Source organism: Leptodactylus fuscus, chromosome 3 (genome assembly GCF_031893055.1).
Source record: "Leptodactylus fuscus isolate aLepFus1 chromosome 3, aLepFus1.hap2, whole genome shotgun sequence".
NCBI classification, from domain to species: domain Eukaryota; kingdom Metazoa; phylum Chordata; class Amphibia; order Anura; family Leptodactylidae; genus Leptodactylus; species Leptodactylus fuscus.
The window spans coordinates 149,614,257-149,638,434 of NC_134267.1; the positions used below are offsets into that span (position 1 = coordinate 149,614,257).

The window sequence follows — 24,178 nt, forward strand, 5'->3', positions numbered from 1 at the left end:
AGGTCTCAGTTTGGAGACTCAATCTCAATGACCTTTGACTACTGCTGTAAGAAAAAAGTGCTCCATGTTTGACTTTCATTTGGCAGTTGCTATTTAAAAGAATGAGCAGTCAACGGATCCCATTATAGTCAACGGGATCCATCAGACACTATCCGTGTTCACTATTCTGGTCTCCTGATGGGGTAGAACAACAGGAACAAGAGTGCACATACCGTATGTACATAATGTAAAGCAAATTGCTTAAGTGACATCTTTGCTGTCAGTTTTGCTTTTACACCCTTTTAATAAATCTTCCTCAGCGGCTGTACAATCTATGATCTGGTACACACAGCAAACTGTAACCAGTCTCTCCTATCACTGCCTGTAGAAAGCAGCGTCCTCCTTTGTAATCTCAGAGTGAATACATCTCTGACAGCAGATTGCAGCTCAGTAACAATAGCTATGAATTAGTTTCTGTAAATCTTGGTTTTCACGCTGCATTAATGTCCACTCTGCTCTGCTCACAGTCCAATCTGCTGGATGAGGTAGAGAAAGGCTCCCTTATTACAATAGGTTCTGCTCCGTTAGACACCGCAGACTTGAACTATTCAGCTAAATCATGCATTGGTGTGGAGAGGCCCCTTCTTCACCTACATTCTTTAAAGATGAAAGCATTTCAGAGCTCTTTATAGGAATTTATTCTGTGGATAGATTTGAGTACACATATGCTTTGAGCAATGCTGCTGACAAATGAGCCGTGATATCTCACTCTACAAGTGTGCTCATATCGCAGATATTACAGTGGGGGAGGAAAGAATTAGTACTTCACTCCAATGCAACTTAAAAGAAAACTGTTTTCATTAAGCTGTTAAACTGGCCCATCAATCAGGCGACGCTGGAAAAACTACAAAGCATTTGCCGCACCAAGGTAATGATTTTACAATTTTAAAACAAAATGTTGATTTTTATTTTCAGTGGTGGCGGTAAATTGTAGGATGATAGAACTAGAACTACTGTAGTGCTGCGACTGTCTCATCCCTCACCTATGTGACATGAATGTAAAAAAGGGTTTCTACTGGCAACAACAACCAAAAAACTTAACCTTGCTCAAAATATATATTACAATAATAATCTCTAGAAATAAACGCCATTCCCTCACCCTCATGGCATCTAGATACGCGCCCATGTCCTGATCACCACAAGAGAGGACCAGCCAACTAGGATCAAATGTGGTGACATCACTACAGAGACTACAGTGGACTATGACTAGCCAAGTCTCTCATGTGATGACTATTATTTAAAAGTTTTCAACATTAAGATATTGATGAACTATCCTTCCGATAGGTCATCAATACCAGATAAGTGCGGGTTTACCAACCAGCACCACCACCGATCGGCTGTTGGAAGAGGCTGCACCAAACCAACTTACTTAGTCCAATTCATTTACACAGGAGTGACCTGCACACATGACTCACAGGCCACATGACTTCATCCTTAATTCCCTGTAAAACAAAATTCTAATTTCTTAGATCCTTGTGAGTGTGACATACTGTAGGCCTGGGTAGAATACTGGGTTTATCTGCACTCACACTAGAACATTTCAGGTGTAGAAGTGAGGCTAGGCTTGTAGACACTTCATCTTTATCTTTACTTACCGGCTCATTGTATAAGAACCCCAGACCATCAGCTGCCGTGTGGAGGATTTCAGATTCCAGTCTGTGACGTCTTACAAATTCTGCTGCTTCCTGCAAAATAGAAAAGTTAACTTAATTAAGTACATTAGTCAAGATGCCAGCACAATGGAAACACTGGGGGAGATTAAGAAGACTTTATAACCTATAGAAATTGACTTTCTGAGAAAAATATCTTGTTATGTGTGATACATGACGGTTGTGTGGTCCAGTCAGCATCTGCTTGGAACTTGATGAGCTGGCTGTAAAAGGAGCTTGTCAACACTAAGGCTGGCCATGCATTTTCAGTAGCTAACAGTTCATGTTCGTGAGCCCCATTCACATGCACACTCTAGTTGGCCAAGCATGCTTATGAAAAGGGGGAAGACACTGCAAGACACAGTTTGGAAGTGACTTATGTCCCTTGGGAACATAGTATCAGCAATGTTAAAATCCGAACAGCACGCTCCATAGAAATGAATGGATGCACCTGGTACTTCCGCTTTGTCGGCGGCTGGCCGCTTAACCCCCTGCGTCCCGGCTACGTCCATTCATTTCTATGCGAGCGTGCTGTTCGGATCGGCTGATCCGAGCAGTACTCACTCATCTCTATTAAAATTCAACATAGTAAATAATTTTTCTCTTGACATATACAGAATGAACACAGACTTAGCATTTTACACACATGGATGAATGGATAGATGGACAGCCAGCCATACCCAAATCAGTAGGTCCAGCCAACTTAACAAGTATATGACAACCTTAATAATTACATCTGTAGAACTATAGTGACAAGTTATGATTGAACTAAAAATATCCTGGTCTGGAACAAACAGTTTTTGTCAACATTGAAGAGTCTTTTTGGGTAAGGGTGACTTTTTGAGTATTAGCTCTTCATTGTGGACACATGTTTTTTGCTTGCTAAAACAAAAGTTATTATGTGGTTATTGAACCTCTACAATCAACATAGATGGAAAATCCCACTCTTGACTTTCCTGTGGGATCTATGGAATTTGAGCAATGCCTATGGAGCGATTAGTTTTCTCTCTGACCACTATTTTTCCCTTGCCCTGAAACTTTACAGACATGTAAAAAGCCCCCTTTTAAGATTCTTATACAGTAACAGCATCTCAAACCACAATGATCTCGCTCACCTTTCTAGGTCTGATGTCAGCTGGATCCATATAGTCAGATATAAGACTTTCATAATAACTGACATTTTCAGACACATCCAGGTCATTAGGATGGAAGAGAAGGTAAGACTTGGCACATTCCAGAGCCTTCACGTGATCTCCAACTGATAAAGGATAAAGCATCTTTGCATATTAACTCCGCAACATGATCTCATTATAGCGATAGGAACAGTACTGTATATCATGGTATGATGTAGTTACACTAGTTGTAAATTGCTCCTATGTCTTACTGCATAGAGCCATGGTTTCCATCCCCTTTGCTGATAACTAATAAGCCTGAAACAGCTGCATGTAACTCAGATGGCACAGACAGCAACAGTGGTCAAGAAAAATTTCACATGGATATAAGCACTATCCTACAACAACATATAAGCACCTAATGAGGAATTTATAATTAATTTTGTGGCTGCATTTTGTAGTATACAAATCATGAATCATAGTGCAAACTGTATGCGTGCTAAAATGTGTGACTTTTCTTGGTATGGTTAAGCGGAAGGGAGAAGAGCCAGCATCTTTCCAATGAATTTATTATTACATTAGAGAGAAAATGATGCAGATTATACCCCGGCTCACTTCTTAGTGAAGTCAGTGCATATTTCTCCAAAACCTTTTAGTTTAAGAATAGCATATGAAATGTCTTAATAAATCTCCCAATTATTCATTCCATGACTTGGGTTTATGCTGAAAAAAACTGAAACCCTACATCCAATCAGTATTAGGCTATATACTGTCATTAAGTAACCATTACTATTGTGAGAATATGTGCTATTCCCTCTATTTCTTGTAGTTTCTATGCAATATATAAAATGTATTTTGCTACCTGGAATCTGTAGCTTAGCGCTGTTGGTAGATCTGATTTTGTCTTGTGTGTTACAATTTGTAACAGTTCCAGTAATTACAATTGTCCCAGTTTAGTGTGACAGTGTATAACGTGTCATCCAACTGCTTTGGCATTTCTGCTATATGTGACATTCTAACATTGTAATTTGGTATGTCTGTATACAATCACTAAGGGATCATACCATATATTCAGCCCTCAGCTGTCTCATGTATGTGGCCTGCTTTACTTCAGTGCTTACCCAGTTTTTTTCCCAACTGATTTCTGTATTTTGCTCATGATCAAATACTTGGCACATGTTATCCATTGTATAACTCTTTCACGATGAGGGGGCATAGAGGATAAAGACATGTAGCATATATTTATTTTGCAGGACTATACCCATTATCACAGTCTGCAAAGCCATCCAAGGTGAAATAATAAATGACAATAGATGAATTTTAGCACACAATGGTTACAGAATATCAGAGTCCAAATTTACATAAGATCAACATTACCTCTGTAGTAACTGAACTGCAGGAAATCATAGTGCAAAGGAAGGAAGTTCTCAATTGGTGACAACCGTCCAGGACGCGTGGAGAGGTCTCTTACACATTCATGTTCGCAAGCAAGAATCTGAATATAGTGATCTGGAAATGATAAAGAGAGAACTTTAGGCCTATGCTGCACAGCAAGTTTAGTGACCTGTAGCATGGACCTACTGTATTGCGTATAATACCATACATACGACAACTAACCACTGACTTTTATATATTAGCTTTAAAGATATAAGGACAACTTTATTAAGACTCTTCATATGCCAGTCTTAGTAAATGGCCCAAAAAAAGAGATTGATGAAGAGGCTGTGGCCTTTTCATAAATCTCTCCATCGTCTCTGCGCCAGAACAGAAATCTATGCAGTTATCTACTGCTGTAGATTTACAATGTAACTCAGGTCAGATACCTTGTGTGAGTCTTAAGAAATCTGTTGCATCTGAGGCATAGATCAGGAATTGAGGCATGAGTTTGGCACAAGAAAGGGCCTTGCGCCAAACATGCAGCTCAATATCGTAGAGGGAATAGAGGGAATGAAGAATTTCCCCATATTTGGAGGGAAAACTATTTGAAACCTCATTAGATCCAGTGGTCAAATGTTTACCATATAGTGATGTATTTACTATGATCCGGCCTGACCTTTTTAAAGCATCTGGGTTACATTAAGACATTTGTCCTGAATAGGGCACCATGGAGAGAGGTGGATATCTAGACAAAAAAGGTCACTATATGGTTTCTGTTAGAGAGCGCATCCCAGCCGCATCCACTACACAATAATTTCTTAAACACATCTGAACTTTGTTCTATTTTGCTTACTTTTATAGTGACATCATATTGCACAGAGCTTTACAGACATTGTGGTCATTGCCCCATTTATGGCTCACAATCTAAATACCCTATTAGTATGTCTTGCAGTGTGGGAAGAAATCTGAGGACCCAGAGGACACCCACACAAACACGGGAAGAACATGCAAACTCCTTGCAGATGTTGTCCTTGGCTGGGCTTGAACCTAAGATTGTAGCACTGAAAGGCAATGAGCCATCGTGCTGCTCATACTTTGAAGATGAAGTCTGGAAATTGTCAGTGAAATGCATGTGCCCATTAGTTGCTGGGCTGTACCTGTACTTTACATTGCCCTTAAATGGAAAATGATTGCATACTGGGACCATTTTTCCTTCTCATATTATTCATATTGTTATTTACTGAACCTTCTGTTACTTGTTTTGTAGGTGTCCACGAAAGCTGCTTTACAGTGTATAAGGTATATATTATCAGGAAAGTATCATTCTGCACATATGTTTGTATTGCTGAATTATTGCAGATGTTTTCATACATAAAAATTAAGACAGGTTTAATGTCTGCCTCTCTCCCTTTTTCTCTGTTCATCATTACCAAGCCCTGTGGAGCCACACGAAGAAGTGATCAAATTCTCAGACTGTCAAGGTAGTGAAAATGGCCTGACCTAGAAAGCATTTATCTTGATTAATAGCAGCTTGTGTTCCAGCCATCATACCGAGCTGTAGTATGCTAAAGGCTTCCATATGTGAGTCCTTTTTTGCATTGTCTTTGGGTTTTCTAAGACAAATATCTGACATCAGACCAGATTATGGTAGTAAACTGAAGGCTATTTCCTTCTAAAATAAAAGTTCAGCAGTTGCATTGTCCTGTCATCAGTGTTCAGACTGTATGCCTAAGACCCAATTCCAAAACAGCAACCATGAATCACGTATGAGCATACCTTTTAATAACTACTGATAAAGCATAATACACATCAGTACATTATACATAAATAGGATAATAAATAAGCTGAATATAAGTAGTGAGTACATTCAGGAGGCGAGTGCTCTCGGCTGTAGTACACATGCGAGTCCAGCTTCCTATATTGGATTGAATGTACGGGGACATCAATAAATATACAGGAGATGAAAAGGGTCCAAAAATGGCAAATAATAAAAGAGGTCCCAGTGAAGAGCGATATCACCAATATGCTTGAGAGAAGTCAGGTGAGAGGTCCTCTGATCCTGGGGTAAAAGGGAGATGGTACTAATTTGCCCTACACTTACACTAGGTCCCCAATTAACTCCCAACATAACAAGGGCAGGCCCCAGGTATTCAACATGCCAAGAGCTCTGCACTGCAATTGCCTTCTGACTGGAAAGACCCCCAAACACTTTGCTTCCTATGTAAACAGCGGAGGGCTGGAGACACCAGTCAGAACGCCCCTTCTCGGACATTGTTGGAGAATAAGGCTAAACACCATATGTCACTCATAGAGTTTACGCAGTCACTGCCCCAGGCTCTCTCACAGAATTAAGAACAGAATCCTGAGGACCTTTCACCACCTTTAACTGCCCAGGTCTTTCAATCAATGGCTGCTGTTCCACTGATTCTGACACAGTTGTTACAGTTGCGCCAATTGTTATTGCATTGCTATCTAAATATATGACATCCAATTTATATACTACAGAGTTCATCTTAAATGTACCTAATATGGTAATGGGTGTTTGGACTACTATTACATCTTATTTTTAGGTATATGTTCTTCTATACTAGGAAGGGCATTTACCATGTTGGAGATATATCTTCCCCTGCCTGCTTTGTAACTAGGATTGAACCTCTGACTTAGTACACTAAATGTCCCACTGTGCAGCCACTGACATACACCATACCTCCCAACCGTCCCGATTTCCGCGGGACAGTCACGATTTGGGTGACATGTCCCGCGGTCCCGGTTGGAGGGAGGTATGTCCCGATTTCAACTCAGATCTGCGTCCAGAGGACGCAGATCTGAGTTGAACACATATGCGGCTGAAGCAAGGAGCTGACACAGGTCAGCTCCTCGCTTCGCCGCTTCCCGCCTCTCTTCCTGACACATGTGGCTGAAGCTGCTCGCTTCGCCGCTGCGTCTCTCTCTTGCTGACACATGCGGAGCCGCCGGCTCCTGAATTGTAGACGCGATGTACAAGCCAGGAGCCGGCGGCAGCAGCGAAGCGAGGAGCTGACACAGGTCAGCTCCTCGCTTCAGCCGCATGTGTCAGCGAGAGAGAGACGCAACGGCGAAGCGAGCACGCGAGCCGCTTCAGCCGCATGTGTCAGGGAGAGAGGCGGGCAGCGGCGAAGCGAGGAGCTGACCTGTGTCAGCTCCTTCCTTCAGCCGCATGTGTCAGCGAGAGAGGCGGGCAGAGAGCGGCGAGGGAGCGGAGGATAAGGTAAGTTTAATGTGGAGGTGGAACGTGAATCTGGGGGCAGATGAAGGAGAGGACGGCATGACACTGGGGGCAGAGATGGAGAGGACGGCATGACACTGGGTGCAGAGACGGAGAGGACATGAATCTGCGGGCAGAGATGGGGACATGAATCTGGGGGCAGAGATGGAGGGACAGGAATCTGGGGGCAGAGATGTGGGACATGAATCTGGGGGCAGAGATGTGGGGACATGAATCTGGGGGCAGAGATGGAGTGGACGTGAATCTGGGGGCAGAGATGGGGGACATGAATCTGGGGGCAGAGATGGAGGGACAGGAATCTGGGGGCAGAGATGTGGGACATGAATCTGGGGGCAGAGATGTGGGGACATGAATCTGGGGGCAGAGATGGAGAGGACATGAATCTGGGGGCAGAGATGGAGGGACAGGAATCTGGGGGTAGAGATGGAGAGGACATGAATCTGAGGGCAGAGATGGGGGACATGAATCTGGGGGCAGAGATGGGGGACATGAATCTGGGGGCAGAGATGGAGGGGACATGAATTTGGGGGCAGAGATGGAGGGACATGAATCTGGGGGCAGAGATGGAGGGACATGAATCTGGGGGCAGAGATGTGGGACATGAATCTGGGGGCAGAGATGTGGGGACTTGAATCTGGGGGCAGAGATGGAGAGGACATGAATCTGGGGGCAGAGATGGAGGGACATGAATCTGGGGGCAGAGATGGGGGACATGAATCTGGGGGCAGAGATGGAGGGACAGGAATCTGGGGGCAGAGATGTGAGACATGAATCTGGGGGCAGAGATGTGGGGACATGAATCTGGGGGCAGAGATGGAGGGACATGAATCTGGGGCAGAGATGTGGGACATGAATCTGGGGGCAGAGATGGAGAGGACATGAATCTGGGGGCAGAGATGGAGGGACATGAATCTGGGGGCAGAGATGGAAGAGGGACATGAAACTGGGGGCAGATGAAGGGTGTATATGAAACTGGGGGAGAGATAGAGGGGGGACATATAATTTACGGGTGACTGTAGGAGGATTATACTGTGTGCGGGCACATGAAAAATTAACGAGTGGGCGGAGTCAACACAAAAGTGGGTGGGGCTAAATTTGTCGCGGCGCGCTACGCGCACCACACATTTTGTCCCTCTTTCGGTTCTTCAAAAGTTGGGAGGTATGCATACACTGCGGCTGAAGCTACATAAGCTCTATGAGTGATGTATGATGTTTAGCCATGCTCAATGCAGAGAAGGTGTGTCCTGACAAGTGTCTCCATCCTTTCTTTGGTTACATGGGAGGAGGGATTTCCAGGGACTTGACAGTAAAGTTGGTATAAGATCATAATTTGAGTGTAAAGCCTATTTTTCATCTTCACTTGGCGAGTCTCCCTTTTCTATAAACTCTTACAGATTCCTTGAGGAGTCCTGTGTTATTATAGACAAAACGTGTTAGGAAATGTGAGACTGTTTTGACAGTGAGACCTTAAAGGGGCTCTATAATTGGAAAAAGTCATTTTTAACTAATCACATCCTTGCATAGCCTTTAGAAAGGCTATTACACACCTACCTTTTGTATGTAAATTGCCTCAGTAGATTTTGAATAGGTCCGTTTTTATTCACATGCTAATTAGCTTCTCCATGCACCCCGGAAGTCTCTTCGTGTACTGTCTTCTGTATATACAGCACAGGCTGCTGCTGCTGACTCCTCCTCCCTGCTCTCATACATAGTACACAGCAGGGAGGGGAGAGGAGAGCTGGCTGACAACTTCCTGTGCACGCTGCAGCCTATTGAGCATATGAATAAAAATGGACTTATTCAAACACTACTGAGGCAATTTACATAGTAAAGGTAGGTGTGAAATAAGCTTTGTAAAGGCTATGCAAGGATGTGATTAGTTAAAAATGACTTTTGCCAATGATAAAGCCCCTTTAACAGGATGAACACCTTGGGACTGCTGTTATAAGGACTGGAGGTTTTCGGCTTACAACAGGCCTTCCTCAGACTATACAAAAACAAATACAGCATATCAATACTACATGTGAGAAGACATAAACACCATGTGTGAAAAGTACACACGTCTATATACAGTGATATGATGTGGACATCAATTTATATGTTTGTTAGCTGCAGGAAGTTCTCTTTGATATTGTTCACCTTACAAGATCTTGTCCATTCTTAGCGATGTAAGCCGATTAACAGAATTGTGACGTGCTTTGTATATTTTTGTGCATATAAATTAATGTCCACATCATATCACTGTATATAGACGTGTGTACTTTTCACACATGGTGTTAATGTGTTCTCACATGTGGTATTGATATGCTGTATTTGTTTTTGTAGAGTCTGAGGAAGGCCTGTTGTAAGCCGAAAACGTTTACATACATGTACATCATATTGTGTGATCATCCTCATTACTTAAATAAATTCAACTCGCATGTAAACTTCCAGTGGGCTCTTCTTTAACCTTATGGGTACGGATTGAGACCTTATCCCACTGTGATACTACCCACTGTCCAGTCACACCTATTTATATTATGAGGACTGGAGTTATTTGGGGACCTAGGAACTCAGTAGGTAGCATGACAGCCAAGGGTAACATTTGCATGTTGTATGTTTAACTCCATGCACCCCCTCAAAAAAAATGAAACTGGCTCCAGTGTGTAAGTGTCTCAGATAGGGAAATCGGAGTTTAATCTTCAGGGACAGGGACTGCAAATGGGGAGTCTCCTGTTTAACCTCTGGGCTATAAATAAAGAATACACTCTCTTCAATTATAGATCTAAGAGTTTGGGGATTGGAAACTGGTGGTCTTTCTATACTGCAAATGAGATTAAGGTACATGGGACTTCAGATAAAACAGACAGAAAGAACTATGATATTCCCCAGCAGCTGCAATAGTCTATCACTGATATTGAAAGTCATTTATAAAAATATATCTGATCAATTCTTGAATTATGCAACATTATGTGATGTACATATCAATAAAGTATAAGGCAACAGAAGTCCGTGTTGCTATAGATTTTAACCCAGCACCATCATAAACTATTCAATGCACACATAAGTCTAAAATTAGGAGATTTTCCCCAAGTGCTACTTCCACATATGGTTTCTAATACTTGTCAGTGTTATGATATGTTAGCTAAAATATTCCAGGTACAGATGTCTGGATGACATATTGTGAAGATTATAAATCCCATATAATATACTTGTTTTTCTGGAATATTACATGGTACTTTTAGGAGTAAATCATTGAGAACTGTCATGTATGCTACTTTTACACATTTCACAATTACTAGTTACTGCACCATCACATGGCACATCGACAATGGACTAGATTACAAGAAAATGTCTGATTATACAACATACAATTTAATTATTAATTCACATTTTGTGACACATTTTGTTTACTAGTAAAAAAAAAAATCAACTGCAATCCAAACCAGCATGTTAAACACCACAATAAACACAACACTTTAAAATAAACCTCGAGCTGGTTTGCCAAACTTTGCCAAAGCCAGAAATTTTTGGCTGGAAGCCAAGCTTCATCTTGATCAAAATTCCTGAGAATAATTAATAGAGAACATCTGCAGGTTTAGGCTGGTGGAATTTGTTACCCACAAAAGGCACAGGAACAGGTTGAACGGGTTCGGTTTCATTTATATTTAACAAACAGCATTAGCTTTTTTTTGCCTTCAAAGTGATTAAATATAAGAACAATATTCAATGCCACAACAACACTGTAGATAACTTTAGAATGGTACAGATCCAAGGAATAGATTAGAGAAGGAATACAAGAATACAACTCAGGATATGACTTATTCAACCACCCACTGTTTTATTGCTATACTAAAGTCTTTGTCACTTGATAAAACTTTTTAGATTGGGAAAAATACCATGTCAGTAAGTAAATCATATTGCAATGGACTATTGGATCTCATTTTGCATTGTCCCTCATATGCGGTCTCTCATCTCCTTTGATGTTGAGAAACCTGGAAGTACTTTTTTCCATTCAACAAGTATTTTTCTGTCTGTGTGTGTATATAGGGAGATTTTTATAGTCAGTTTTGATGGTGTCTGCATTGATGTCATTTGGGCTAAATATAATGAATTTACTACATTTCATAAATTTGAAGCAACACTCCAGCAAGCTACCCACCCCTGTTATCCCACCTACTTTACAAAAGTGGAGTGCGTATCGTGTAAAGATAAAACATGGCAAAATGTTTGCACAACTTTGACTAAAAACTTGTAAAAAACAATTTGTGCCACAACACTGGGATGATAAACAGCACATTTATGTCTGTGCCAAAAATTGCATCACTTTGACCTCCGGAATTATTCTGAGGCCATAGCATCTTAATAACTGTGTTACATTTGGTGACAGCAGGGAAATTAAGTATGAAATATTTCTCCTCCTCCTCTTTCCATTTTTCCCTCCTTCCTCATAATGATTGATATTGCAGCAACAAACTATCAATCTCTGCTGAGAGGAGGAGATGGGGATAGACAGGGGTTTACTCCCCACATGTATACACTGTACTCTAGGTGTCTTTTGTATTCTTTGACTGCTTATTAGTAGAGATGAGCGAGTAGTATTCGATCGAGTAGGTATTCGATCGAATACTACGGTATTTGAAATACTCGTACTCGATCGAATACTACTCACTATTCGAATGGAAAATTTTGATGCAGAACCAGCGTTGATTGGCCGAATGCTATACAGTCGGCCAATCAACGCTGGTTCTTCTCCTACCTTTAGAAGTCTTCTCCTTGCAGCGTCCCCGCGGCGTCTTCCAGCTCTGAATTCACTCTGCCAGGCATCGGGCCTGGGCAGAGCTGACTGCGCATGCTCGCGCTACTGTAAGCAGCCATTTTCTTGTAGTGTGGACATGCGCAGTTGACTCTGCCCAGGCCCGGGCCCGGCTGAGTGAATTAAGAGCTGGAAGATGCTGCGGAGACGCTGCACGGAGAAGACTTCTTGGAGAATCCAGCCCGACCCTCACTCGTGGACTTGGTCAGTTCTATTTGATCGAATGTATCCTACCCCCGAAACGAGCATTTTTCCCCCATAGAGTATAATAGGATTCGATATTCGATTTGAGTAGTCGAATATTGTGTGACTACTCGAAACGAATATCGAATCTCGAACATTTTACTGTTTGCTCATCTCTACTTATTAGCCAAATGCACACAATTTGTCTTGCTGTTTTGGCTAACAGAAGAGCGGACCTATCCCCATATATGCTGCCTTAACACAAGAGCATAGTCTGATAACAGTAACAATTTCTGTCCAAGTACACCCATCAATCATAGTCACTTGTTAGAGCTACTATGAGTCTGTGTGCAGTCCAATGCATACATGGGCAGAACATGGACAAAAGAATTTGGCATATAAACATGCCCTTAAAGAGATGGATTCATTCTCATTAACCCTAACAATATATGTATGACTACCATGTTTTTTTGCTTACCAGATCAAAGAGTATAAATCATATACATTCATGGTAACGTTTCCCAGAAAGCCATTAATTCTTTTCAGAAATCTTTAGGATTTCTAAGAAACCTTTCAAGAAATCTATGACAGCAATTTAGACTAAATAAGTAAATGTCCTGTGACTAAGTGATCTAAAATTGTTATCTTAACTTATGGTAGCTTTATTGATATTTGTATGCTCAAAACTGTGAAGCAGACTCATTTCTGGCAGGCAATCCCCAAAATATGCTTAAATGATTCAACTTCATTTAACAGAATCTACCAAAGGATTTGATCCCTATTTTGCTGCCAAACTTCTTAATGCTGAAATGTAGCATAAATATCTCTGAATGTATACAGCAGATGATGATACATGGATCCAGACTCCTGGAGGGAGAATCAAATAGCTCATGGCAGCCAGCTGGCCTGTGACAGCTACATTTTATGCTTCTTCCATTTAAGAACAATTCAGTTTATGGGAATAAAGGTTGTGATTAGTAGTGTGTGGGCTCCGCACCAAGTCTAATGCTCCAATGACATGAAATACACAAAGGATAAGCTGTGCAGGCAGAGAAATTAGTGCTGGTTCCTATTTGCGTAATAAGATAATTTTCAACTCTATTTCGGCTTTTTTTTTTTTAGAAGTTCTCTGTTATTGCTCCCTCTGGATAATTTATTAATTTCAAAGGGGGATATCAGTGCTCCTGCCAATGGAAATACATTATCTAAATAGAAACTTTACCAAGGGAATCACAGAAGGATCTTGTTAGTACTTTGTTGCTATAGCACTGGTTTTACACAATCCCAAACATATTTGGGGGTTTACTACATAGGGTATCTGTAATGCTTGGCGATCACCTGAGTAGATGAAGTCATACATTGGAAATTCTTACAGAAGGAATTTTGGTGCTCAGAATAAGATTTATGATCTCCACAATGGAGTAGTCACGTTAGGCAGTTTATGCCATCATAGAAACACTTGAGCTAAGAGTCCATAAATTTTTCAATGGCAGAAATGCTCCTGAAAAACAAATATATACTGACTTCCTCTTATTCAGAAGAAAATTTATGTTGTCTCCTGAGCTGGTTAACAACAGATGAATTGCATCTGCATAGTAGATAGCATGCACTGAATGTAAAGGAAATGGAAAACACATGTCTTCCATAGTATAAGGTGGCAGTTCATCACATCTGATATCCAAAGACGGCAACTATGACGTGACCTGATTATAATATACAAACGTCCATCATATTTTGTAGATTAAACATTTTCTTGACAGTACATCAGTGATCAGGATGACCACTTTTTGAATGGCAAGGCAGGTAATACTGTATATCTCTGGGGCTGGGTTTATATGCTGGATTCTGGCAACAGAAAATATCTATCTATAAGAAATCAGTCTAAAAACTGAAATGTATTGCCAATTTACACTACAAAATAACTCAATATTTCTCATGGTCATTAAATATGGTAAAGCCCAACCACATTATCTAAACAGACATAATAAAGTTTATTGTTATTAGCAATAATACAGTAAAAAGTATTACTATTATTATGTTAAAATCAAAGTAAAAAACAGAAGGCAGATGTTCAAGAAAAAAACTGAGCACTACTGCACATGCCTGAGTGCCATTTTCTTGTGAACAATGGAAAAAAGCGCACAAGAAAATGGCGCTCGGGCACGTGCAGTAGCATTCAGAAGGAAGCGTTACTGTGCATGCCCAAGATTTCAAAACGCAGTATCGAGACTACAGCTACGGAGGAGGAGGGCATTACAGGAGCACAAGCAAAGAAGGGGGCGTTACAAAAGTATGACCGAAGGTGCATGGAGAGGTTCATTTGCATATCGGTTTTACCGATATGTAAAAAAACGAGGGGACTTTTCAAAATCTAGTAGCAGCACCTGAATAGCCTTTTTAAAGGCTATTCAGGCATATCAGTACCTAAAATCACTATTTCTAAATGATAGAGCCCCTTTAAATACAGATTTATAATAATGAAAAGGGTTGGGATTTTCTGATTTAGACAAATGCTATTTGTATTTCCTATTAGATAAAATACATTTAGAAAATAAGGGACCAAACTGAAGGGCCTAGTGTTTTCAATTGTCAATAGGCAAGGTTTTATCTTCTTCCATACAGGAAATGAGCACTTACTGGCAGTTTCCCTCTGTGTAAGCGGCCATTTTTCTTGTCCTACGCCTTGTCCTTTCTTTTCTTTGTCCTACGCCTGAGGCCTAGAAGTTAGAAGCTACCGCCGGAAGAAGACGCGGTGAAGACCTTGTTCCAGAAGAAGATGGAGAGTTCTCTGGCAGCATTGGGGATGCCCCCAGTGCTGTTTGAGCACTGGGGCCCGCCCCAGAGCTGCAAAAGAACTCATTTACATACCGACAAAAACCAGGACTCCTACGGACGGCGGCGCGGAGTAGACAACGAAAGGTAGGAGAAGAATAGCTTTTTTTAAGGCTATTCCCACATGTTAGTTAGAAAAAATTGTGTTTGAAAGATAGGATCCCTTTAAACTTTCATGTTAAAAGTTGTGGTTTTACCATTAGGAGATGAAGGCATAGATGTTCGGTCATTCTCGTGAGACCTTTTGATTCAAGTGTCTTGTAAGTCAAAGTTACTCCCACAAAATGTCCAGTAATGACCAAATTCATTTCTGTCACGCATGGGGGCCACACACTAAGGAGATGACATCAGTAATGGACAAAACAGCAAGCACATATGTCTCAGAGGGATGGCCTTCCATTATGCAATTTCTAGACAACAATAGCCAGAAGGACACAGGCTCGGCTTGCACTGCTCATTCCAGGCCACAGAGCTCCAGTGCATAAGTATTCAATTCAGTTTATCTGGCTAGAATACTCAGAGGTAAACCTGGCTGCTGACATCAGGAATTCAGCAAATACTTGGACATCTATTTGGCACTGAAATCTTGAATTTACTATTTGCAGATATGTTCTGCTCCTGCCTGTACATGATAGATTATGTTTAGAATCATGAGATGAAATATGTGTACGATTTATACGCCAACATCAGGACACAGAAGAATTGCATACTACATCATACACTTGTAAACATTTACTCAACCTGTTGAGATTATGGAAAATACCATGAAGTCAAATTGTATACTGGCTGTAGTCCAGACTCCCAACGAGTTCACTTCCATGAGCAGAGCTACTCACATACTAAAGTACAATAACAGATGGAGAATGTGATTTGTGTAGCAAAGGAAGAGGAGTTTTAAAGGGGCTTTCCAACTTAATTATTGGTAACCCCTACTGTGCCGACACTTCCTATAACCCCCTCTAGTCCTTGATCACTTGGCTTCAGCAATGATTGTGGACACAACAGGTAACTGCTGCAGCCAACCACTAACCTCATGAACTCTAAGCTAGAGAATAACCACACTGGTCACTTGAGGACATGAAATGTCATTGCTATAGAAAGTAAGATAGTATAGAGAGTGAGATAACAAATAGGGACCATCAGGTAGCTGGGGTAGTTTCTGTACAGGTGTGAATGGGATTTGTATTCCTTTTGTAAGCAGTTTGTATATAAAAAAAGAAAATCTAAAGATTTTGGAACTCTCACACACATGGCCCCTCTATTTCACTTTCAACAGCAAATGGAGCCCCTCTCCCAAAGGTGGGATCTACAGCAATCAGACATTTATGGCATATCCTATGGATACAGCCATAAATGCCAAGATGGGAATAACAGTTTAATCCCTTAATGACTTGTCATATAGTACCTGCACCTCCATACTTTGATAGTGTTTAGTGCTACATCTCACATTTACCTGCTATGCCTTCATATAGTGTTGCTCTGTAGTCCACATATTCATATTCCTCAAATTTTTGTGGTCCCCCACACATTGCTCTGCATTCGATGTCGGCTTGATAATATCCTTTCAGCGCCTCTTCAAAGTGTCTGATAGCTTGGTCATATTGCTCTTGGTCATATAACTTTATGCCTGTTTGGTATTCATCCTAACAGTAAAAAGAGACAGCTATTAGAGAATCTTAGTACAGGAGTATCCCGGTGATAGGTTTGAAGACAAGAATGGAGAACTTCACACAAGATCAAAAAAACAAATAGTAACTGAAAGCAACTGGCTGTTCACCCAGAGAAGAAGCCTAAAAATCACATATACAAGTCAGTACTCACAGAGGAAGATTACCTGCCACCTTCTGTGCTCTGTGCTTACCGTTTGGCTGCTTTTTAGCTCAACTACATTACGATAAGTGCTGTTATATAGGTCTGCGGTGTAGCTACAGTGCCTACAGGAGGTTTATGGTATTCTAAGACACAGACCGCTGCTCTCTGCTTCCTCCCTACTGAGCTAGATAGGGTGAATTCATCCAGGTGAATCAAAAGAAGAAACATAGGAAGATACAGTCTTGGAGGCTTCATTTTTGTGCTAGGCAGATAATAGGTGACTGACTGGTGGCACATTACAAATATGGCAATACCATATTTATATTTTTTATTACGCTTTTACAATTAAAACATCACTTTTTGCAAATGAACCGTTTTCCTGGGGTCACCGTATGTTGACTCTGGTGGCTGGTCCCAGGCCTCGGCTGTGTAACATAGCCCAGTGCTGGAAGTAATGCCAACGGCACAGGGCGACGTAATAGTAATAGTACAGCGCAGGGTGGAAAGGGGTTAAATAGTCATTATTGATACTACAGATTGACAATACAGAATTTCCAGGAATATTAAGGTCCCATAAAGCCAGTATTGACATAATATAGGGTTTGCACAAGCCCTTGTCTGGTATCCCCAGAACAAAGCAATGACAAAACTTTTACAACAGGGAAGGCAAACACTTCAGCCTGCTCACACATACTGTGTAAGGCATCAATCATATCGGAGCCATGTCACAACACTGAGCAAAAAAGATAAAATTACATGCTAATTTTCTTTGAGGCAGAAATGGTTTTAGCAGTGACCCACTGGTGGACACAATTTTGCAGTAAGAAAGTTGAGCATGAATAGTATCATAAATGGCGGAATTGAGTAAAGAAGCTTGAAATACAATCTAATGGACAATTCTCTGTCTCCGAATGAGTGTTCTTACAAAATGATTCTGTGTCTATAGACGGATGTATCAAAACTTTGTTTTTCCAATGTAATAGAGTAGAGTAAGTAATTTGTTTGGTCTTCCATATGACAGCAGGTTCAATCTGCACAGTGTCTAAATTCCATGGACGAAAATGACATTGGCAGTGTTTATAGGCTCTACTACAGATGGAGAGGTGCTAAGCTGTTTGGGTTGTATAGAGATGATGACTGGGATGCAATACTTCCGCTCTCACTACAAACTGCTGACCGCTTATTTAACTCATAGACCAAGCTGCCTGTGACATAATGCTTACAATTGGTTTATTTTTTCCACTTTAGTTTCCAGAATAATTTAAATAGGAAATTTCATTTCCATCTGTTGAACCACATAAAATGTATTTTCACGCAATGAGCGGTGAAAGTATTGTATTGTGAGAAGCAGTCAGCTAAAATATGTAATATGTTACACATAACTGCTGGCAATGGCTGACGGTGCAATGATTTTAGAATAGTAGCTAACATGTCATTTCCACAGGCACCATTCCAGCTTAATATAGAATGGGTTATACAACTGGGCACAGACTAAACAGTCAATGGCAAAAAACATGAACATCAAGTCCAAAGCTCCATATAGAAGCCAATATCAATTCAAGAAACAAAAATCTAAACAATGTGAACTTATGTACTACCATGACTACAATAGACTCCAAAATAATAGGTCATGTAAAGCTGAAGCAATGACTAACAGGTATAGTATATTGTCCACTTCACAGCCTTCATGCTTGACTTAACACTTTCAGTCCTGGTTAGTCTTTAATTAATAACATTTATGTGTTACCTCCAGAGTCATTCATTGGATTCTGCTATCTGTGTGATCAATGAACCTTTTAATGTCGGTCATGCAGGTTTTAGTAACGAAGTGATCAGTAGCAGCTAAGCTCTCCGGAATGTAGTTACAGTGAGGTATGAGGCAGAATGGACAGGGGGCGAGGGCCGATTTCTCCAATAGTGTCAGTGAAATATCTTTCTTGTGTTATTAGTTATTCGCTTTCAAAAGGACAATAGACAGATTTAGAAAAGGCAGTTTCATACCTTAATTTAGTGTCAGCATTAGGTCTCTGTGACGTAATGATGTGTTTTATGTGATGCAAAGGTTAGGAATCAGTGTTATCATTATGCCCAACCTATAGATGAGGAGACAGAGGAAGAAGGAAGTGCGCTGTGCTAATTCAATTGGTGGTCAATGTAATTACGTTAATTAAGTTCACATTAGCATTGTGGGGGAGCTGGACCGCTGTAGCAGCATTTACACATGGTTACAGGCGGACTCCGTTGACTATAATGTGGTCCTCAATTTTGAAAGTGAAAGCAGTGGAGAGAAAGTCCTTTGTGCAGGACTTTTCGCTCTGACGATTTTTGGCGGTTTTTGCAATGTAGACGGAGACCCGGGTGCAGATGTCAACTCAGTCTTAGAAAGTCTGGGGTCTCTGTCATTCCCAGACTTCAAGATTCCTGGGCATGAATGGCCAGGGCTTGGTGTATGGATGAAAGGAATATTATAGATTGTAAGCTCGTGCAAGCAGGGCCCACAATCTCATTATATGAATTGACTATTTCTCTGTAACATTTTTTTTCAGTATCCTACAAATTGTAAAGTGCTGCAGAATCCAGAGCCCAGTGCCTATGTGAAGCTAGCCTTACCTTTAATTGGTAAGTGGTGGCAGCTCTGTGTGTATATGTGCGATATAAGGACGCTTCACTCTTGTGTAGCTTAGCGTGACAGGTGAGCTGGAAAGGAGAGTGGAAGTGGCGTACCTCGTTTTATGATCACATGTGTGTATGGGTGAGTATGTGCATATACCCCAGACAATTGGTATACAATTGGTATACAATGAGTGGCTATATATGTGTGAGTGAGAGTTCCGTTCCCTGCTAGCCTTATTCACACAACTGGCAAATAATTCAGGGTCTCCCCGCTGTGTTCTCACAACTGGGCACCTGCTCTGAACACCTGGCATGAGCCAACTTCCAAGACTGGACATTTAACCCCTTAGATGCTGCAGTCAATAGCTTCAACGTTATTTATAGGGTTTTTGAGCTTTGGAATCCTTGCAAACAAGAGTGTTGTGATCGGATGCCTTTATATGGAAGCTAGAGGCCTAATGAAGGCCCACGGGACAGCTTATACATAATCCTATTAGGCTGTACCAAAGGCATGGCATGTTAGAGTGCCTGTCAGAAAACTACATCAAGCATAATGATAAAACCACTGAGAGGAGCGGTGAATAATTAATATTAATTATCTTACTATAATAGCTCATGTCAATGAGTGGAACAGGTACAGCAAGTGAACAGTCAGGTCTTGCAGTTGATGTGTTTGAAGCAAAAAGAATTTGCAAGGCTAAGGGTCTGAATTAGGCCTTGCTCACATCTGCGTCAGTATTCCGTTTGGGGGAGTCCGAATGGGGACCCCCGAACGGAATACCAAATGCATTTTCAAGCAATGTGCAGTGAAAGCACACGGATCCCCATAGACTATGGGGTCCGTGTGCTTGCCGCCAGATCTCCGCACAGAACATGCGGACAGGAAAGTAGTTCACAATCTACTTTCCTGTCCACATGATTCGTGCGGGCAGCGTGTGGCAAGCACACAAACCCCAGTATAGTCTATGGGGTCCTTGTGCTTTCACTGCACATTGCTTGCAAATGTGTTTGGTAGTCCGTTTGGGGGGCTCTCCATGCAGACTCCCCGAACGGATTACCAAACGGAGATGTGAACAAGGGTTTAAGCTGGTTGCAGACAACTGTGGCCAAGATCAGTGCACACAGCACACTGGAGACATCTGCGTGTCCACTGTACACTGCCAGTGCCTTTAATTCACGACCACCTGTTCGGCCACGGTCGACTGCAACCCACCTTAACTTTGCCAAATTGTGAAGGATAGAAATTGTGGTCAGAACATCTCCAATACAGCCTCTTATCTTGGGTGGTCCTGGTATGGAGTGGTCAGTACCTGCCAAAAATCTACCAAGAAAGATCTTGTGAACTGTCAATAGGTTCCTGTACTCCTAAAATGCCTTGATGCATATGGGAAGCAAAGACTCTCACATAAGAACTACTGTAGCACAATGTGCCCAAAAACTTAATGGTTGTTCTAGAAGAACAATTTCACAGCACACAATGCATCATAGCTTGCTGTGTATGGGTTTGCATCTGTTCAGAGAGTCCATGGTGACCCCTGTCAATCAGGGAAAGTGCCTACAAGAAACATGTGAGCATTTCAGCTGCACTATGGAGAAATGGTAGAATGTGGTCTAATTTGATGAAACATGTTTATTTCCATATCATGTGGACTAAATCATGCTTTTAACGTTATATTTTATATGTATGTGTCTCATTACTTGTAAAAAAGATGTCACCAAAATAGACAGTTAAGCTGGAAGAGGCAGAGTAATGTTCTCGAAAAATGCTCTGTTTGGGATAGATAATACAGTGCCTAAACATTGTCGTACACCAAATATATCCCTTCTTAGCAATGATATTTCTTAATGGCCTCCAAATTCCCCAGATTTCAATCTGATTGACCATGTGTATGATGTGCTGGAACATCTGATCCTGGAAGATCCGACCTTACAGCTTACAGCATTCAAAGGTCTACTGTCAATGTCTTGGTGAAACATACAATGGAAATCTTATGGTTGAATAACAAATAAGCAAAGTAAACTGATGATTTAGGCTACTCAAGATGATATTTTTATGATGCTCTTATCTTACACGTGAGGCAGTATAGTTTGGGTACATATAATAGCTGAAACTACAATCTCTACAACAGACGGTGGAAGGTGGGTCTTGGGTATTTCCATGTGTAGGTGTTACTTTTACTACAATAAAGCGTTCTGACATTTCAAATAAGCTAAATAGTAATATTAATGAGAAAAAGGAAAGAATGTAAAAATTAAGTCATGTGAAATTCACTCAGATCCACTAAAAATGAGCACAAGTTTATCCATCGGGGAATACTTGGTAATGGGAAACGTGTGATGCTATTTCCTTCCAATAGTGTTCACACATTCCAATTTCATTATACTCTACACACAGTGTGTAGCAACAAAAATAGTTCATAGTCAAATTAGAATGCCTACAAATAGCAAAATAATGAAGTTTGTGTACTCACCATATATACACGTCTCTCCCTGTCAATCAATTGGGTATCTGATTTGACTTGGTAGTTCTTCAGATTTTGCTGTACTTCCATATGCTCTGGGTTTGCCATGAAGAAAGTATGAGCAGCTTCAGCAGCCTTATCCAGCTGATTTAACTAGGAAAAAATATTTACACAGTAAATGTATTGCTCGGCCACAAATCACACAACACCGATATGTAATGGTGATATGACACACTGTCATAGATAGGAGCCCTGTTTACTAAATAATAGGCACAGATGTAGCAAAGTCTGACACTTTTTATAACACTCTGTAGCAACTTATCAGTTATTTCTACATCTGTATACAGAGATGGGGGAGGGGGGGTCAATTATTGGAATAGATCCAAGTGGATGGTGGACCTCACATCCATTGGTGCACATGAAGGGTGGGTTACAAGGCATTGCTAAATTCAAACTCCCCTTGGCCCTTGCTATCAATTATCATGCAATTGTCTGGCCGATGCAGTCAATAAAAACTGTGCCAGCCACATAGTGTAATCCTCTTGGGGTGATCAAACATTTGTGTAATCTACAATTTACATGGCACCAACATTAAACCATTTTTTCCCATCAATAACATTTATCTACTATCCAAGGATAGGCTAAAAATGTCTGATTCATGGGGATTTGACAGCTGAGGCCTCAGTGATCACTATCACAAGGTGCCGCAAGTTCACCTGTATGCTCCATGTGCATGTGTGCCCATTATTCATTTCATTTCGTTGGGACTGGCTGGATGCACTTCTCCAGCAGAGAAATGAATGAAACAGTGCCACACATACATGCCACTAGAGGTGTAGATGTAGGGGGTACAGAGGTAGCAATTGCTACCAGGCACTGGAGTCTCACGGTGCCAAAAGGCCCTCCTCTATACAGACAGCATATGGTAAGTGGGGGCCTTGTTACAAATTTTGCATTGGGGCCCAGGAGCTTCAAATTATGCCTCAGCCACAGCCCAGTTCATACAGAGCATACAAGGGATCATTGGGGTGTCAGATCCTCAGTGATCACACATTTATCCTCTATTCTGTGGGCAGGGTAGAAATATCTACATGAAAAAAAAAACACTTTACTAGTTGAATATACAAATAAAAGCTTAATTTTTTTTTTTTAATTAAAACCATGTTGTAAAAGTAATACTGACATTGGAGAACAAATTCTGACCAGATCTGCAAGTGACTCTCTTGAGTCTGGATTGAATTCAAGAGACTAGATATTTACTATTTTCTCCTGTACAATTTATATACCGTAATTTATGAAGCTATATGCCATGGCAGATTAAGTAATGTCCCCCAGACATCTTGGTATAGTACCTAACGCTCCCTAAGGACATTAATTGCTGTACACTATAATTATTCCATTTTCCTTAGCTTGTAAGATTAGATGATTTGTTTGACAAAGCTCTGGTTTCCTAGCGTGACATCACCGTCACACAATGACTTTGCTGTTCACGGTGACGTCGCTTACAGAGAGCAGGCTTTCCCCTTGGGCTCTGGATTCCAAAGCTATGAGCTTTCCTCTCTTATATTATATCCGGCTCTGAATGTGGCTATTAGATGAGATTCTGAAATATTCTGAAGGATTCCTTTACGGCTTTGTTTAGTAACATTAGGCTGAATTGCTCATTGTAGCCATTTTAGATATAGGCCGCCCTTGTCAGAAAGACAACAGTTAGAATATAAACAGGATTATGAGAAGCGCATAAAGCTTAATAAAACATCACAAACAAAGCTTTTTTTCTTGTCCTGTCCATGCCCAGAGTCAGCTCAGATGTTGAGGCTTGTTTGTTACTCAAACACATTAAAGCTCTAAGCAACTAAATAAGAGCTGATGTTTCTCCACCGCCTGCGCATATCTGACGCCATAAATCTTTGTGCTCCATTTATAACTAACAGTTTTACCACCAGACCTGCCATTGCTGGAAGCCATTCCACTCCAATGGAATGATGCTTTCACTGTTCCAAAGGTGCTCAGGATGATGAACTGAAGTCTTCAGACTG

General features: G+C 41.1%; 1 protein-coding gene across 1 annotated transcript in view; it reads right to left on the reverse strand.

The window, feature by feature from the left end:
* P3H2 (prolyl 3-hydroxylase 2) overlaps nucleotides 1–24,178 on the reverse strand; it is a 139,679-nt gene that overhangs the window by 23,767 nt on the left and 91,734 nt on the right. Inside the window, exons 2-6 of the mRNA XM_075268539.1 lie at nucleotides 22,149–22,292; nucleotides 16,706–16,895; nucleotides 4,178–4,309; nucleotides 2,804–2,946; nucleotides 1,635–1,724 (exon numbers count right to left, since the gene is read on the reverse strand). Of these exons, the coding sequence (XP_075124640.1) occupies nucleotides 1,635–1,724; nucleotides 2,804–2,946; nucleotides 4,178–4,309; nucleotides 16,706–16,895; nucleotides 22,149–22,292 (699 nt within the window). The remainder of the gene's footprint in view (nucleotides 1–1,634; nucleotides 1,725–2,803; nucleotides 2,947–4,177; nucleotides 4,310–16,705; nucleotides 16,896–22,148; nucleotides 22,293–24,178) is intronic.